This window comes from Calypte anna, chromosome 3 (genome assembly GCF_003957555.1).
Source record: "Calypte anna isolate BGI_N300 chromosome 3, bCalAnn1_v1.p, whole genome shotgun sequence".
NCBI classification, from domain to species: domain Eukaryota; kingdom Metazoa; phylum Chordata; class Aves; order Apodiformes; family Trochilidae; genus Calypte; species Calypte anna.
The window spans coordinates 12,721,905-12,741,281 of record NC_044246.1 but is presented as its reverse complement, the minus strand read 5'-3'; the positions used below and the strand labels follow the sequence as shown (position 1 = coordinate 12,741,281).

General features: G+C 36.3%; 1 protein-coding gene across 3 annotated transcripts in view; it reads right to left on the bottom strand.

Moving 5' to 3' along the window:
• Window positions 1–464: 464 nt before the first annotated feature.
• TTC27 (tetratricopeptide repeat domain 27) overlaps window positions 465–19,377 on the bottom strand; it is a 106,356-nt gene continuing 87,443 nt past the window's right edge. The window contains exons 14-20 of one of the 3 annotated variants that reach the window (XM_008493966.2): window positions 18,611–18,709; window positions 18,286–18,338; window positions 14,330–14,495; window positions 8,344–8,541; window positions 4,793–4,904; window positions 4,047–4,147; window positions 465–710 (exon numbers count right to left, since the gene is read on the bottom strand). In XM_008493966.2, coding sequence (XP_008492188.2) covers window positions 588–710; window positions 4,047–4,147; window positions 4,793–4,904; window positions 8,344–8,541; window positions 14,330–14,495; window positions 18,286–18,338; window positions 18,611–18,709 — 852 coding nt within the window. In that variant the 3' untranslated portion in view covers window positions 465–587. The remainder of the gene's footprint in view (window positions 711–4,046; window positions 4,148–4,792; window positions 4,905–8,343; window positions 8,542–14,329; window positions 14,496–18,285; window positions 18,339–18,610; window positions 18,710–19,377) is intronic. The other 2 variants (XM_030447260.1, XM_030447259.1) reach the window with 2 other exon arrangements.

Genomic DNA, 19,377 nt, shown 5'->3' with positions numbered 1-19,377 from the left:
AAAAATGGAAAGTGCTTGACTACCTGGAGAGCCACTCAGGCCCCAGCCCTGCCAGCAGCCCCCTGACTGCCTCAGCGCCCCCGCCATGACAGCTTGTCCTCGCCTCAGCGTCCCAGCACTTAAAAAAGTAACAGCCCATCTGATAGGCCAGCGGCACACAGACACCCCCTCCGATTGGCTGTGCCCAGCTCCCGCCTCTGCGTGTCCCTCCCGCCTCCCGCCATAGCGCCTCTCCTGCGCCCCGCACCAGGCTCAGGTGGGGCTTCCTGACGAGGACGGGCAGTCGGGGGGTGAAGCAGTCAGGCAGAGCTAATCCTCAGTAATCACCTTCGGCATACAAGCAGCTCTGTTCCAGAAAAGCTGGTGCCGAGCAACCAAAACATGCACCTTTGTGAGACAGCTGGAGCAGATAATCTTAAAAAGCAGCCTGAACTCTGAAGAAAGCTGAGCACAAGAACAGCGCTGTATACAACACATGTTTATTGAGAGGGTTGTTGCATTAGAATTGTTCCCATTTCATCAACAAAAGCTGTGGCAGAAGCAGCATGACGTTACTGTCGTTTCTGTCAGGAAATCCAGTCCGAGTGTCAGCACTGGTCTCTCAGCTGGTTGCTCATTTCTTGGAGTTTGGCAATCATGTTGTCCATGGCTGTCACCTCATCAGCTATCTCGCTGTGAACCTCATTATTTGTTACATCTACAAAAAGTTGCTGCATGACAAAAAAACAAAACAAAACAAAACCACAATCGAAAACCAACATTATTTTAAAATATACATACAGTTTCTGTTTCAGCATAGAAATGAAATACAAAAAGCTCATCACCACTATCCAGCATTCCATCTTTCTGATACCTGTTTAATTTCTCTCTTTAAAAAAAAGTCAATTTTGTGGCTCATTAACAGAAGGTGCATATATGTTTTTACACAACTGGATACAAACAGCTATAGACATGGTCAATATATGATACACCTGATACTTTGCCAAAGGGGCTAAATCCTCCTGTGGGTGTTGGGTTTCTGCTCTGACTTGACTGCCTAAGCTGACTCCTGATCCCATCAAAAGTCAAAATAGAAGAGTATCTCACACACTGCACTTATGTGTACAAACCCACCAGCTGATAAATTACTACTTGTGAATTTTAGTGGCCATTTTCCTAGTGTCATTTTATTTTGTCATTTTCTCTGAAACCCCAAATAAACATATTTTAGTGTTTGGTGTCAAGACTTGGGTGGGTGGAGATATCAAACTGTGTGTAATTAAGTTATACAAGAGAAAACAAAACACTACAAAGTAATAAAAATAGTTGGCTCTTTAAGACCTTCAGAAATTAGCAAAAATCCTAAGCAGCTAACATAAGCATTCACAAGCTTCACTTATTTACAAGGAAACCAAGGGAGAAGAATGTTAAAAGACCTGTCTAAAGCCTTGAGATCCACAAGCTTTGACAGGAGCTCTATGCAATGCTGCACCACAACATTGTTATCCCAAGACCAGGACCTCTCGTTTCACTCAAGTAATATGGAGGCTGTGGTAGTGGTAGTGGAGGACCCAAACATATGTTTTTCCTTTATTATGTAAAGGAAGAGTGATTCACACTGTGTTTGACACAAACAAAAAGCCTATATTTAGAGACGAAAACAAACCAAAGTTTCTCTGGAGTACATCTGTGCACCATTATAACACCAAAACATAATGTGAAATAAAGATACGTATATAAACAAAAATGCACTTAAAAGGCCCGAACTAATGTCTCAGAATAGTGTTGTAATAGAACAAAGAAACATTTTACACAGAAATAGGAACATGTCCCTTCTACAAGTACAAAAATATTTCTGACTTTCAGCCCCCAAGCCCCACACTGGAAATGTGACAGAAAGTTTGGTTCTTTCTGTCTAGGTCAGCTACATAAATCAGGATAATATAATTCTTTTATTTCTCCCCCCCAGCCTAGTTAAAGAGTTCAACTAGATACAGCCTGGAGAAGTTTCATGTGCCATTGTTCTTTGGGCCTTGCGCCTCATGTTTCCCACAACACATTTATGCATTTATGATACAGTTTGATGACCTTTCTTATTTTTGGAGATCTAACTTATCAGATCTGAATGATCCATGGAGGGATAAAAGGAGCAGAAGAGAGCCCACTGTGCTATTTGCCTGAGTGTGCAACTGCCCACAAGGCTCTGTACAAAAAGAAGCCCATTAACAACACAATTTCTAGCTGCAGCCTTAAGCAGAGTGTGGGTGCATCATGCATCCAGCACAACACAAGAGCTGGGATGTCCGAGGAAGGCAGGAAAGGCAAGAAGCCTGGGAAGAGACATTGTTTCACCTGTACAAATGCTACTGATTTGTTTCATTTGCATGTCCTGATTCTAAATTTCAGAAATTTATCTTTTAACAGTGACTTTCACTGTTTCTTTATCCCTTCCGAAATTTTAAATACTAAGTCTGTTCTTAGCCCATTTTTTTAACATTCTCTTTGTTGAAAGAGAAAAAAAGCCAAACAAACAAGCAACCCACACTAATATTGACTCAGAAGGCAGCAAAAGGAGGTGCTGCAGTCAAGCTCGGACAGGCATAAACAGAGCTAAACTCTGCATAGGATCTTACAGAAGATGACTGAGTTTTTAAACCACAACACTTTGGAAATTCAATACAACTTCAAATTAAAAATAAGATGACATCTTGGAAACAATACAAAAATGGTGAGGTCACAGTAATAGCTGTTTCTCTAACATGTTGGTTTTTTCAGAAGTGCTATGAAACTCAGAGGCAACATTACCTGCCAATAAGATGTTAATTTCATTAGTGCCTTCAGGAATTAAGAATCCAGTTTACCAGATTCACCTATTCTTAATCTTTCAGATACTTCATGATCTTGCAGTATTTGTATTTATAGCACAGAATCACAGAAAGGCAGGGATTGGAAGGGACCTCAAAAGATCATTGAGCCCAACCTCCCTGCCAGAGCAGGGTCACCTGCAGGAGGTCACATAGGAACACGTCCCAGTGTCCAGGTATCATTTATGTCAAGTAGTTTTGCATCCTCTACAGTCATACCTCATCCTACAAACTTTTTTTTTTTCCCCACAACGTTCTGAGGATTTACATATGCTAGTATTTAAAAGCACAATTGCAGAGCCAGATTGTGTATGCTTACACAGCTTCCCTAGGCTTTTATCCTTAAAATTATAGAAGTTGAAAGAAACTGAGCCAAGTTTTGCACACTGATGACAAATCAACACTTTGTAACACAAACACATGTTATAAAGCTTGTGCTCTGTAATTCACATTTACTAAACCCCATACACAGCCAGGAAGAATACTCCTTTAACACATTAAGTGTATTTTGAACAGAAATGTATTCCAGGTTAGCCCCTCAGTTAAACAATGGCTGTTTCTCATGTTATATAAGATGAAGGGTAAAATCAGGATAATAATAGTGCAAAACCAGACTTGTTTCTTTGGTTTTTGGTGCTTTGCCTCTATAGTCAGGCGCCCAAACATATGATTAAAATACTATATTTTCCAATGAATTAATCTCTGAATTGCTATCCATAAAAACATTAAAAGTTCTGTCTTTTAATAAATAACTTTGGTTTTAAATCACCTTAAGTGATGTGAACTAATCCTGACATGTTTTGGTCATTTCTGCATGTTTACATCCTTTCTCTCTGGGACTGCCCCACTTTCCCCTTGAGTACTCACATAAAGAACAGGTTTTTGAACTGACTGATTTCTTCCAAACATTTGAGACTGTTTGCCCAACATTTTTAATAAAATTCTGCCTTGGTCTAAGGGATACCGTTGACATTTTACATTAGTAGGTATATTTCAGTCAAAGCCTGACAGGAAGAAGGAAATAAGTGTTTACTTAAAATGCAATCCTTTACAGAGTAGAGGTGAATAACCACCTGATGATGCACTGGGATAGGCAAGTATTATTTGATCTTTAAATGACCCAAAACAGAGAAATGGTTTCTGGCAAAAGAACAAAGATTTCTAGCCTTAAAACAAAAATTCCTTCCTTTCTAACATTCCTACCTTTGCTTTGGATGACAAGCCACGTAAATTGAGCCGAGCTGAAGAAAGTATCTGCAGAGCTTCCTGACGATTAAGTTTGGTTTTGCTACATTTTATAGATACTAGAATGCAAACACAGAAGAAAAGGACACAAAACCAAAAAAGCATTACCTCTATAGCAGCAATCTTTAAACAACAATATTTAGTTTAAAATCTTGATACCTTCCATTGGCAATTATTAAATGTAACATCAAAAAAACCCCAAAAAACAAAACAACCAACAACCCAAAAAACAAACAACAAAACAAGCCACAAAGAAGCAGATTGCCAAGTAATTTTCAGATGATAACTCTAAACTGAACAGGTCTACCTATCTTCCATAAACATAAGCATCTCAAAATAGTGAATAGCCTTTACAGGGTCTAAGTTTTGTCCACCTCCTGACTGGTACAGTCAGTCATAATTATGTGATGATTTGAGGACACAGATAAACTATAGATACATTTTCACTTTCATTCTGAACTTGCTGACTATGAAATGATCTGATCTCTTGTTTACCAGTTATATGTTTACTGACTCACCCAGAACAACTTATGACTAATTCCAAGTATTTTTTGTATGCACTATCAGGATAATTCCCTCTGTTAGAGGACTCCCAAAAATAGGAGTAAAGATAATGGGTAAAATATATTATTTTGTTACTAAGTTTACAAAATATTTGCTAAACTCTTCATGAATAATACAAGTTTTTTTCAGATAGAACATACCATGTGCAATCTCTATAGCTCCTTTCACCACTTCCTTAAAAGAAGAAACATTTTTCTCCCAATCACTTGATTGAATTTCACATTTATGTGCCTTAGTGAGACACTGCAGTGACTGCAAGGAGGAAAAAAAATCAAAATGTGAGAAAACAAAATAGGAGACTAATTTAATTTTAAGCATCTGTTAAATAAACACTCAATACAGAATATGAATGTATCTTTCCTATGCTTGGTTTCCTGTGAGTTGAAGTAGTGTCCTCCTCTGCAACAGTAAGCACCAGCTGTAACACAGATGTTCCTCACCAATATTGCATCTCAACTATGAAAGGCATATAAAGTAACATATGTTTAATTTTTATCTCTTAAAAATCTGTCTAGACTGATGGATGTGACCCATGTTTGCCAAGTCATCATAATTAAATGCACATGAAAATGGGAAAAGTACTTACACTTTGAACAGCAGTTTTGTACCAAAAATATACAACTGAATATCTCAAAGCTTTCTTTTTGTATATGTATTCATGACAAATAATATATTTAACAGATGCAGCTACTAACTGCCATAGTGCTTTGGTTCTCAGTGTGAATAGGAAAAATAAATGTAAACAAGGGGTTGCATTAAGAAAAAAAATGAAGAATTTAAGCAGAAGAAACAAATTTTTGCTATTGAGTTTTTTTTATTTCTACAGCATCAAAATTATGAACCAAATACATGCCAGAAGTTACGTGGCTTGAGGGTTTGGTGACAACTCTTCAATTATCTTTTTGAAGAGTTTAAATGTTATATAAAGGAATAAAACACTTTCAGTGCAGCACATGCACATGAGTGCAATCAAGATTTCTGATTGCTGAACAAATACAGATTAAATTTGGGGGTCATTATCCCAGAAATCTTCTACATTCTCTCCCCCACCAGAGTTCCGGTCGCTATGGGACGGGATGACTGAACTGCTCATGCCTTCTGTAAATTGCAGTAAGGGCTTATTAAGTCAAACCAGAGCTAATTAATATTTTCCTTAACAACTCAGGTTTTAACTGGTAGTAGTTCAGGCCAGCAGAGGTAAGAACTTCCAAGAGACGGACCAACAATTTTTAAAGCAGTCTGATTTCAATCTGCACGTGACTGAATCAGAGGCAGTAAATTAGGTTTCTTTGCTGACAGATGTCAAGGAGGGGGAAAGAATTCAAAGTCTTGTGGGCTGTTTGTTTGGACTTTGGGAACCTGGACTTATCCTGGAAGGAAACAGTTATGAGGTGGGAAAAGTTTAAGGAACAGAAGAGTTTAATAGCCTGGGTATGGATCAGCAGGAAACCTGAAGGAAGGCTGGAAAGGTTGGTTGGTGGGAAAGGGGTGGACTGGATTGCTTTCAGTGCAGGAAAGAGTAAAGTACTGAATAAGGTGGAAGGTCAGATACATTAAAGTGTAAGAGCTTTAAAGTAAACATATGCTAAGCTAAAGAAAAAAACCAAATACACCACAACACTTCAATAGTTTTACATTCCTAACTTGTAAACCTGCGTTGAATTCAATTTACAAATCACTGATGTGAAATGTAACTGCAGACTTCAGTAATTCATGGCATCAGATATAGCAGCAGAACAGAAAGGTAAAAAAAAACCCAAAACCAACAGCCAACCCACTCTTTACAATAGCCAGATATACCAGGCTGGTCTTTCAAATGCAACAATAGGAAAGAAAATGGTTAAATATCATTAAATCTGCACTAAGCAAGGTATTGCATTGTGGAATAAAGGTCAAACCCTACATTATTAAGGAGGTACATGATGCTATGATAGAACTGTTGTCATCTGTTTTCCTATGATGCCACAATACAGTAAATAATACCCCTTCAGAATTTATAATAAATTTAATAATAAACATGGGTGGAAAAATCTAACAATAGATCTGAAATTTTCCTAGAGATATTAATATTCACTTAATATCTGACTAACACATGATGGTGTTCATGGCAGTGAAGCCAATGAATCCTGTTGCAGTATTTTTATGGTGTATATGCTTTATAATGTTACCAGGAAGCTACCAGTGACTATCTAGTGTACTGTAAGTCAATTCTTACACTGTGGCTGTAGGCAGTTTTGACCTTTCAAGATCATGATGGCACCTATCTTACTATCATGTCAGGATACTTGGATACACATGTAAGAATACCTGAAGTATTCATAAACATGATTCAATTTTTCAGGGCAAGCTAGACTGTAAACATGCTCCATAACAACTCTGAATAGGAAAGTTAAAAGTTCTGCCTGTACTGCAAATTGAAACCATGTTTTAACTTGCTTAGTGATGTAACCAGATTCTGAAACCATTACATTTATAATATAGTCAGGGCCTCCGTTACTTTGCATGTCTGAGTAAGAATTCGAGGATATATTACAGGATATTGCCATGTCTGTACTTCAGAATTCTAAATAGGCCAATGCCTTTTATTATGCAGCTGTAAAGAAAAATAGGGAATAAAAAAAGGCAGGAATTGGGGGTATAATGGACACAGGCAGAGACTAAACAAGGATTGCAGAGGGCACAGCATAAAGAGGAAGGCAGTGAGCAAGGCTGAAATAATTAGAAGTGTAATCCCACAGGCTACAACTGTAGGCCCAACCATATGTCTTGACATCAAGCCACAAGCAATCCCTCAGACTGACATTTTTGCCCAGGCCAAAGGCATACCCCCTTTAGGAAACACATATGCTGACCTTGTGTATTTTCAACTTCAGTGAAGATCTGATAACTTTTAAGTATTTTTGGAGTGTGCAAGGCTATTTAGATTTTGGAAATTTAATACCAAGTGCAAATCACACTCCAGCATACGACAAAGTAAACACTTCTAGCAGCACAGAGCAGTTATTTTGGAAATGCAATCAACTCCCATTATCTGGAAAGTGATGGGAACAAGACATTGAAGTTAATGTAACAAAACCAGGTATGATTGAAGAGACACCAGTGGCTCAATAGATTAAGAACTCAACAGCATTATATAATTCCATTTTAAGATAAGTAAGGACAAAGCACTTTTACTCTGTGAGCTTGAACTGTCGTGTAGACTATCTTAAATACATTTTTCCTTAGCAACTGGGAAGAATATAGATGGCTTACGATGCCACTGTATCATGCCATTAAGATCCACTTTTTCTCAGAAGCTGCAATATCTTGTCCTCAGAATCAAAGATCTTAATTAAAAAAAACTAAACCACTATTTGATTATAGACATGATATTGCTGCCAAGAAAAGTTTCAGAATACAAATCCAAGACAATGCACATATGCTGTAAAAGATGTTTTGAAATTAAATACTGATAAAAGAGAGGAATTCTTTAAAAAAACACAAAAAATAATGTAAGACATCTTTTTCCTATTAGATAATAAAAATGTGTGCCATAGAAACACGAAGCAGAAAATAAGCTCATAGAAACACTAAAGCAAAACACACCTGGAGCAAGAGCTCTTCTTACTATAGCAGTATAGTTTGTTAGAGATCAGTGGTTTGTACCAGAAGTGTGTACCCATAAAGCAGTACACCTCAACAACCCATTTACCTTTTCAATATCTTCACTGCTGTCATTCTCTCCATTTCCATAAAGTCGGGCATAAAGTCTCCAGATCTCCCTGTCATTTGTCACTCGTGAAGTCACTCTGCCAAAGAGCTCCTGCAATTTCCCCTTCAATCCACTTGCTGCCTCTCCAGCACGGTCTGCCATACCATCCACTACTGCTCTGACCAGAACAGTCAGCACCTTCAAAAAGCAGCAGAACAGAGCTTTTATTTCAACTCAAATCAAAATCAACATATATATTACCAGCAATATTTGGTCTCTATCAGTGATTCAGTAAAGAACAAATACAGTACAATAAGAAGCACAGAATTCACTAAGAAATACGGTACTGGGGGAGTAGTTCAACTAATTTCAACCTCAGCTATAAGGTTGGTGAAGATAAAGAAGCCAAAGAGCTAGGACAGAAATTTGTGCTACTGAGATAGGCAAGGGCAAAAAAGAGTGGTAAAGGAAACGGCAGCAATATGCTAAAGATATTTTCACCTTAAACTACTGTTATAAAATATCAGTAAATGGGCTGAACCAGATTAATTCAGGTAATGGAAGACACTTATTTAGGAGACCTCTATTTAACTACCTGCTGAAGCTGGAAGATGTATAGTGGATGAGATGGAAACTGGAAGGCAGCTGAATAGCACCTTGGGAATCTCTGTGTTTAATGCACTTCTGGTGAACTACTGGTCAAGTCAGTTCAATCAAGCTTTTTACAAGTGTGCATTTTATGGCATTACTTTCTGAGTCCCTGGCTTCAGAATGAGGGATTGGACCTGCAGAAATGCTGAGCACATGCAGCTGCTGGTGAACATAATGGGAGCTGGGCCTTGCATCTGTGAAATGCATCTACATAATACCAAATGTCCCTGAAAAAAACAGGGAGTCTTTGTGTCCCAAACTGGACAATGAAAATAGAGAACAGTTTTACTGTGCCTCAATTTTACTGTTCCTTCTCAGTAAAATGAGAAATAACAAATGTAAATTAAAGCATTGGATCATATGGTGAATAAGAAACTAAAACCCTGAAAAGGGCTTATTATGTAGGAACGTGTTCTGTGTGGTGCCTAACCTGGGAAGGTGTCATTTGTCTCCAGTGGAGCTTTAATGACAATGCCTGTGTGATAGTAATACTTACAATGAAATCACATTAATAGCAATATTGGTAACAAGACAATAATAAAACAAATCTCAAAAAATAAGTATGAAAACCCCCAAACCACACAAATGTACCACTACTATAGGAAAAGTAGGACATGGGTGCATCCTCACAGACTAAGATGCAGTTCACTGGCAGAAAGTAATGCAAAAATTGACAGCATCAAAGCATATTACACTTAAAATAAAAACCATATGCAGTTTAATACTTGTTTTTTTCCAAAACATTTTCTTAAAACAAGTTTTCTTGTACAGACTGACTCAATTAACATGCATACCAGGAATCAATTACTGAGTTTTATCACTGTAGGAAATCATCGACACAAATAAATCAAAATGACTGATGATGTTATGAAATAAATCTCTGTAACAAAAAAGTGGGGAAAAAATAGATCTCCCTGTTACCTTTTCAGAATCAATATGAAATCACAGTAGCAGCTGAACATCAGCTAAACAGCTCCCTTCTCCTCCTTCCTATTTAGCATAGCCCTTATAAAACAGTACAACAAATTGGCTGCTCTTTCTTTTCTTGCTGCTAAAGACTCAGATTTTCACTTGAGATAATAGAAAATATGATAAAATTCTTATAGTCCCAATGTTCTGAAATTCATATTACATTCATGATTTGGAATCTAAGGTTCTAAAACTCATTAAATGAATCATGTCTTCTATAATAATCTGCTAGAAAAACACCAGCACACACCATTCATTGATATTTTTAACTACAGCGTTGTAATAAAAATCTTAAGAGGTGTAAAAAGATATATTAAACTATGTTCTCTTTTGAAAAGGAACTAGAACTGGTCCTGAAGATTCATACATACATATGACTTCTCAATCAGTTTCTTAGTTTAAAAAATTGTCATTCAAAATTCAAAAAGTTAGTTCACATTAATATCCTGTTATCAAGAGTTTTAAAGCCAATTGCATTTTGCTTGCACCTTAAAAAAAAGTTTCTCAGTTCCTAGGATTTAGCAACTGAAAAGTTATCCATATTCCCATAGTGTTCAGACTTTGCTTAAGCTTTTATCATAGTAATCTATCTCCTTTTTTAAATTAATCATGTAAGCTTTAGCACTACAGCAGTTAAAATTAAACTAGTGTGAAGGCCCAGATTAAAGGGTCCATTAATCAGTAATGAATCATTAACACAACTTGGCAGTGCCCAGTCGTTCAACAAAGCTATTTCAAATTGTGAGTGAATTTGCTAATAATCAAAAAGTATTAGCAGTGTAAGAGAGCTTTCCATGCATTTTAGAAGTTTGTCTTAATTGTCACCTTTCAATTTATATCTTTAAGAGAATTTAAACTATCACACATATTAAGCTATTAAAGCAATGCTCTGCTGCCCAGGATCCCACACAAGCAGTACAGGTTTGGTTTTTTTATGTCTCTTCTAATCAACTGGGTTCCCCATGACTGCTGTGCACCATGTGCTCAGTGTGACATCACACCATCTGCATTCCTCCTCTGCTTGGGTGAACAACGTGTTTACTAAAAAGTGAACAAAACCCCCCATGGGGCAAAACCTTAGAAACAAAACCAGTAATTTTTAAATCTTGTGATTGCTATCAGTTAATCTTATTTCACAATTGTGACTGAAACAGTTCCTTTCATATAAAAATTCACTTGACCAAACGATTTTTAGAAGCTTCACTAATATTAATCAAACTTGACAGTGGTCAAGTGAAAAACAACACATCTGCAGTCTATAAGCAGATATTCCCCTATGCCCCTCCCAAATTAAAGCTTTCTTATAAAGACAATTATAATTCATGAACTACTTAAACAGAGCTCTAGAAATGATAAATTTGTAGCTTTGCTCTTCAAAATACCCATTCTTGCAGCCTTTTATTAGAAACAGTCTTGAAATACAAACCACTGATATGAGTATGATTTTTGATGGACAGGGTAACAGAAAACCTTTGTTCTTACATCTTTGTGTAAGAACACAGAATTGCAGAGAGGAACCATTTGTTCATACGTATGAATTCATATTCTTTGACAGCACAAAACAAAGATCTTGTTTATGGAAGTAATGTAGCATACAGGTTTTCTACCCACTAAAAAATGTCATTATTCACCAGACTGCAAGTTTCCAAGTAAAAAAGACTGCTTGCCTCCACAAACATACATGTGGTACAAAGAAATATGATAAGCAGTTGCAGAAATCTTTCAGGCACTTACCACTTCAGACCAGTAATTCAGAGGTTAAATTGATGATTACAACAGGTAAGGCTTTCTTGGCCAATTTTTAGTGACTGATCTAGTAAACGAAGCTGCAGATAACTGAGTGAGCCTTTATTTTTTATTACATAGCATTTACATGTAAGGTCTTCGAGTTCATCAACATTAAAAGGAGCACTGAAATTTAAAGAATTTTAAGAACTAGTAAAGAAGAGAGATAAAACATACTTGTAAAATTTAAGAGGAATCCTAGGAAACGAGGACTTTTGAAAGTGTCCTTTGCTGTAATCTTTTATTGCATTGCTGCTCATTTATAAAGAGCCCTTCCAATTTTCCTTGTTATGTCTGCAGAATCTTTACATACACATCTTCAAGCCTCATGATATCCAGATCTCAGAATTTTTGCCACAAGAGTGGCATAATTAAATAACTAGAATAGCTTAGAAGCAACATTTCCCAAAGCTCTGTACTCAGAAGACTGGCACATAAAGACAGGAATGGCCTAACAGAAATCACAGCCTTACTGTTATTCAAATAAATTTGTGATTTACTAATACCACTTTATAATATGACTTTATACTGTGCCCAAATAAAAAAAAAAAAGTGTAACTACTAAAACCAGGGACATTTCAAATTCCATATTCAGTTGCACACTCCTAACTGATGAATTCAGTCTCACAAGGGTTTGACTGCTGACTGACTGTTTTAACAAAGAACTGGAATCAGTGACTTTTTTTTTCATTGCCAGTGCCATACATATTTATTTTTCCATATTTTTAAATTCCTACTTTCTTTCTCAGCACTGTGTCATCTAGCTTAGTGATGTGTCAATTAAAATCTATGATGACTACAAATACTAAATATAACCTGAGAGATCATACTGTGTTTCATGAAAACAGTGGTGTATGCTTCCAATTATTCATGTTCCTTTAATTTACTGTGTTAAAATACAATTGCACAAGAGGGCTAGAGAGCATTTCAATTTAAAACAGGCCAGTTGGCAAAAGGGAGATGCTCAGAAATTAATGATGACCTTTGTAAGCAATCTAAGCAAAAGCTTTTAGTTTTATCTTTTTTTTAAAAAAATATTGTTTTGCCAAGGAAATACACTTTTCTTCTTTGTAAGAATATATTTTTCTTGGCCAACTAATAAACTCCTTCCAATTAAGAAGACTATTTCAAGTTATGACAAAACCCATAAAGTACTTTATGTTTGAGAAAGCAGAGTTAAAATTAGATTAAAAAATAAAACCAAAACTTCTGCAAAAACATTTAAAATTGATAAATACACGCAGAAAGCTCTATTCCTGGTCTGTTGTCCATCTGACTAAAATAATACAGTAGATCACCCCTAAAAAAGCTATTTAAAATAACAATTGAGGAAAAAAATGTACTTGAAAAAGCCAGTCATCTACAAAGTGTTCCACGAATAACCACAAAGGCCCCACCAGTACCACAGTACTGTAGCTGCCAAACACACAAAACTTTACCACATCTTTTCCATCGACACTTTTTAGTGCAAAGGAGTCTGAGACCTTCTTATGTTCAGCCATATCAAACCCAAAATATTTTTATTCATACACAATGTTATCCCGTGCATGTTGGGCTTTATAGCAGTAAGCACTATGCTCACATAAAATATTTGACTAAAAAGTCATCTGAAACAGTTTTTAACATCCCTTCCCCCCACTAACAAATAAGATGTTTCTACAACTACAATTAATTCTATCTGTTCTCTCTACTTGTCACTGAACTCAAATTCTCAAGATTCAGGAAAGCTACTTTTCATCATTTTATGGGATAAGAAAAGAAACATAACCCTGGGATCAATCAGCAGCAGCACCTGGGTCCTCTTGTATTGGTACTACACACAAACTCCCTAAGAGCTCATCAGATCTTCAACAATATCCATTAATTTTGCAAAGGCTTTTGGAGCTGTTTTGCTTCCCTTCTTAAGGGGTTCTCTGGCTTGCCTTTCAGATTCACCCTGTTATTTTAACTGAGTGTACAGAGCCCTGCTTGGATCAGGACCCGGTTTGAGGCAAGGTAACATCCCAATTGAAGCTGTTAAAATAGGCTCTCTGGATTTTGTCCAGAGCATACATTTACAGAGAAGTTAACTGAACTACAGTGAAAGGTGAGAAAAATACCTCCTTTATTCCTTGCTTCAATTAACAATCAATATTCTGACTGTAATGCATTCAATCTATGAAAACTAATTCACTTTCAAAGTGGCTAATTTGTGGAATTTTCAAACACATGGGAAAAGCTTTACTTTTCTTTAAACTTTATATTATTTATATTATTTCCTACGCTAAAACTTACAAGAACAGAACGGAAAGATGGGATTACACATTGTGTTTTATTTAAGAATAAATCTTAAAACTGCAAGGCTTGTACCCGTCCTTCCACAAACTCTGAGGCAACCTGGACATAGTGGTTTTTGTTTCTGTCCATTTTCGTTATAAATACTCAGTCTTAAAGTGCAGATCTCAAAAAATTAAATGGCTTGCCTGCATAACTTCACTGGTATGTATACTATCATTCCTGATACTGTATCAGCAGGAATCTCTCTATCTCACAAGAAAAATTAATGAAAATATGGAACAACGTAACATGAAAACTTCCCCACCTGTGTGTCCTTGTATTTTTCTCTTAAGTCCATGAGCCGGTGATAAGCTTTAATTGCTTCTGAAAATTCTCCAACATCTGTACTTGTGAGAAGATAGTTCTCCCATATTTGCCAGTGCTCATAGTTGCACTTAAGGGCTTCTTGGAGGGTCCGAAATGCTTTGATTCTAGTCAATAATAAAAAAGAATAGAAAAGAAGATTCTATATTAAAGATTTAATACAGAAGATTATGGCATTAAAAATCGCTTGGCCTTGTAGCAACTAAAAGCTGATGCTTTAAAAAAAACAGGTTTAGAAAACAGTGTAATGTGAAAGTTATTGTTTATAACTTACAATATTCATAACTCATAGAATGGTTTGGGTTGGAAGGAACATTAAAGATGATCTAGTACAAACCTGCATGCATGGAGAGGGACACCTCCTACCAGATCAGGTTGCTCTCTTAATCTCTCTTGCCAACTCTTTTATCAGTTAACTCTACAGTACCCTCTGTACATTCTGAACTAGGGAATTTATGTGTTAGCTCTCATAATTACATTTAGACCAAAATTCATTGTATTTTCTTTTCTGAATTTTCAACTGGAACCATGACAAAATTTACTCATACTACAGTTGTAACATTGAAAATTAAAAATCACTGAGTTCATGTCAGATGCAGAATGATACTGACTCATTTCATCACACAAAGGAAGATTACTTAACAATAACAGGCTTTTGTGATTTATTTTAAACATTTGCATGTGGTAAATGTGCATACTCATTGCACAGAAGCCCAGCAGTTTCAGGCATTTTTTCTTATGTCAGCTGGAGGCTCTGCTGACACTGTTCCCTGATGCTATGCTGCTCAATGCAAACATACCAGAGTGGCCCCAAACACTATTAGGGATAACGTAGCTGCCCTACACTTTAAAGAGGTATGACCTTCTGCACAACATGCAACAAATGGTGCCAGAGAAGGTGCAGAAGGATTAAGAAGTCTTAATAGGATCTGAAGCATGTTAGTAAGGTCTGGGTGCCTACTATTTAAAGCTTTAAAAGTACCACCCAAAGTTTCAGTAAATTTGAAACTTTAAAAAAGGATTTATTAGAGAATCAGATTATATGATTTTTAGGACTTCAGGAGACTTAATCTTACTCTCAGCTGGACAGTAATGGCATGTATAAAAAACAAAAAGTTTAAATGAAAACTTGAAACAGTTTTGAGGCAAGTATAAAACTTATTTGGGGAGGCATGACAATATATGTCTTCTTAATAAAGATCATATGAAGATCACAGTGGATCAGGCCATTAGAAGTCTGGAATGGCTGGGTCGGGCTAAAATGTAAATAACTGCCCATCTAAGCCCAGAGTATCACAAGATTTATCGACTACACACTAAGAGAGCTGACTGAGAGAGAAAAATTATTGAAGGAAAACAGGTCATTTGGCATAACTATGGCAGAGGTGTCCACAAGCATCTTCCCAGGTACAATCCCCTTTTTCTCTCTCTTCTGATATACTGATACACGTGATGCCAAGTAAATGTACTAACACTTGCGTTTGCTCTACTGTTAACAATCTTAGTGAGGAATTTCAGATCTTGATTTTGATAAATTATATTAGAAAACAGAGACCTGCTCCTTCCTCTAGACTTAGCTAAAATGGAAGCTAGGCTCTGCCACACAGTCTGGCAGGCTGGAAGAAACTCTGGCTGACTGATTTACCCCAGTCACTTTGAGAAGCTGTTTCTAAAAGTGCTCTTCAGCATCTACAGGATTAGCCTGTATGATCTCCACGATCCTCTCAGAAAAGTTAATAAACTATCAGGAGGACAGATGCCAATCAGATGGAACTGTGAAATGTAGAGAAGAGGGATGGGATGGAAATTGCATTTCTCAAGTCATCATTCTTGCTATGCTAATAAAGTCCTCTAGGTTCTCAAAACAAATTCCTTGTGTATTTAATACATCATATAAGGATGAAGTATTCTTAACAAGGCAACAGGTAAAGCAATTTGTATTCAAAGAGGAAACAGTACCAGTGCACCATCCTGCCTCAGAAACCAAGAATCTCTCACTCAAAGAACAGAGGTTCAGTCCCAGTTCTGAGAAACATGAGATCTAGGTTTCAAAGGCCTCCTGAGATGCTTCTCTGGTGAACTGAATAATATAGCCTGTTTTCATCACAATTACAATTTTTCAGGAGGAAGTTCAGAATGCACAAGATGTGTGGAGTCTTAAAAAGCAAACAACCCCAAAAAACAACAAACCCCTTCAATTTGTGTTAGCAAGTGGTCTGCATACGTTTTTCAAAAACTTACATATTTTATATTTGTCTGTTGCATGAGAGTCTGCTAAGCTTTACTCAAATGCACAGTCCTTGAGTGGGACTGATTAAAGAGCCTGGTGGGAGTAACACTTGATTTTGCTGAGAGCAAAAGAAAACAAATAAATATCTTATTTTTGTTTTCCTTTTTAAAAATCTTCCCTCTACAATTTTCTTTTGATATCAGGCTTAAAAAATTTCACTACTGCTTGCTCCCCATCCCCAAAAGAAATCATATTGAAGTGCACTACTACAGATATCCTCTGTGTTGAGAGTGGCTTAAAGTAACTCACACACAGTCTTGATCTACAACAGGCTACACAAATCATCAAAAGAAGTTATTATTCCACAGCAAATACAGGCCACAACTAGCTATCAGCATGTAATACTGTGTTCAGATTTACTGTGCAGAAATTCCTCTCCCATGTGACTGTTGGGAAAAAAAGCTCAGAAACATGTACTCTTTTATTGCTTTTGATGCAGTATCAACCAGGTCACAAGTTATGTATATATTTATCATTTTAAATCACAAGGCTAACAAAATTAAATCAATAAAGTGAAACTAATCACTCAGCAGTTTCTCAGCCTCGTAACAGTTGAACAGACAGAAAAATTATTTTAGGGACACTTCTATAAAACAATCATAAGCCAGTACACTGAGCATCTGACACACCCTTATGAACTCCAGGTAAAAGGAGCAATCCATCACATGCAACCTAAGACAATAAATTGGGCATTCTCAAGGCACTGCTGAGGATGAAAAGAACTACTTACAAGTTAAAACAAGCTCTTGTTTCCTATTAGATTTTAGTCTTGAGTTGTTGTTCTAATGTTCATTTTCTCCTCCTTCCTGTTCCCATTAACACATCAAACCACCTCTTGAATTAATTTATGACATTACTTCCAACATTTCCTTCTTATGTTTGTCAATTAACCCTTTTATGTAAATTTACTATTTTTTTCTCTTATAGTTGCCAGATCTGAGACACCAGATTTTGAGTAAAGTTTTGAAAAGTTTATCTTATTCTTTTATTTCTTCTTTGGTGAAAGTTATAATGTGAAAATTCTTCTTAAATATTAAGTTCTTTCAGGTATTCTGTGTCTGCAAGTACCATTTATTACATTGAGTCGAAATACAAAATGCAAAGTGCAACTGATTCAGGTCAGAGCTAATAGTTAATTTGAGGGGAAAGGAAGAAGTGAGCTGCTATGTGTGCAGATCTCCATCTGCTTTTTGTAACATTAAAAAACCCTGCATGTTTTTCCCTTAGGTCTCCTAAGGGAACGAGAATAATACAGTATGAATTGACACAGGTCAATTGACATAGGTCCGAATATACAGTTTGCTCAAAATGGACGTATATTTTAACTTCATACTCAAATTAGTTTGCAGCTTTAATATTAATGTTTTCCACTGGTTGTAATTATTACACCATAAATACCCTTTAGAAGAAAAATGTGCGGAGTGAGAGGTTGCTAATTTTATAAAGGTTATGAAACGATTTCCTGTAAAACTAAATGATCCAGCCAGGGAACTGAAGGGATAAGAACTACAAAATGTCAGGTAAACATATCATAAGAAAAAAACATCAAAGGAAATTATAATTATTTATTATGGAAGCAGTATTTTTAATCCTTTTTAAGTACTTACTTCTGTTTTAATCTGATGTAAGCAGTTGATAAATTGTTCCAGGCCTCAGCATTCTGTAATGATAAGACAAGTCCCCACAAAATTAGTCACAAGCATAGAGGAATTTCTGCTCAAAAAATTTTTATCATTCATACACACATACTTGGATGAAGTTAAGTATATGGATGATGCCTCATGACAAAAATATATCCTTCGCGCATGAGTTAATTTTATTCAAAGAGCTAAGGTTTAAACAAGTTTTTCATTCTTGCTTTGCTTGCTTATAATGAAAACATTCTTATTTCTTTTAGATAAGCCATCTGAATAGCTTGTTGACAGTACATACATCTGGTTCCAGTGTCACACAGCGCTGAAATGCTTTGGCAGCACCTTCGTAGCCTTCTAAAGCAAGGTATGCACAGCCCAAGGAAAACCATACACCTAACTGGAAAGAAAAAATGGATTATTACATTTATATGTAGAAAAGAGCCAATTTTACTTGGATGCTCAAAAACACACCACTCTTATTGATTTTAACTGATTTTCAGGTATCATAAGAGGATCGTATCGGAATAAATCATATTCAGTACACAGAATATAGGAAAACTTCAGGTTCAAAGTTTTCATAAGTATGGATAAATGAAGGTTTTCACTATATAAAGTCTACATAACTGTATGTGAAGTGCTCTTTAACAATGCATGTTAATTCAGAGAAGAAACTCACAGCTATCTAGAAGCATGGATATTTTGCTTTACCTTGGGAGAAATCCAGATTCACTTTATAGTATTACAATTAGTTCAAATGGTAAATATTAGGACAAATATTTCAAGGAAATCACATTTTACAAGAAACATTTCTAATGACTGGACATAAACACTTCAAAATTGTAGCTCTTTCTACTTGTCAGAGTATGTCTTCTTTAGTTTCTAATGCAATGTTTACATGTCGAAATGTACTTCAATAATGCCTTGCACAGAGAACAGAACTTGACCCATTCAACAATCTTGCATTGTAAGTCTATAGTTGTTACAATCAAATCTCTCTCAACCACACAGATTCAACCACAAACCAGAGCTGAGCAACTCCCTCTCCACTTCCCCTCCTCAGGAAGC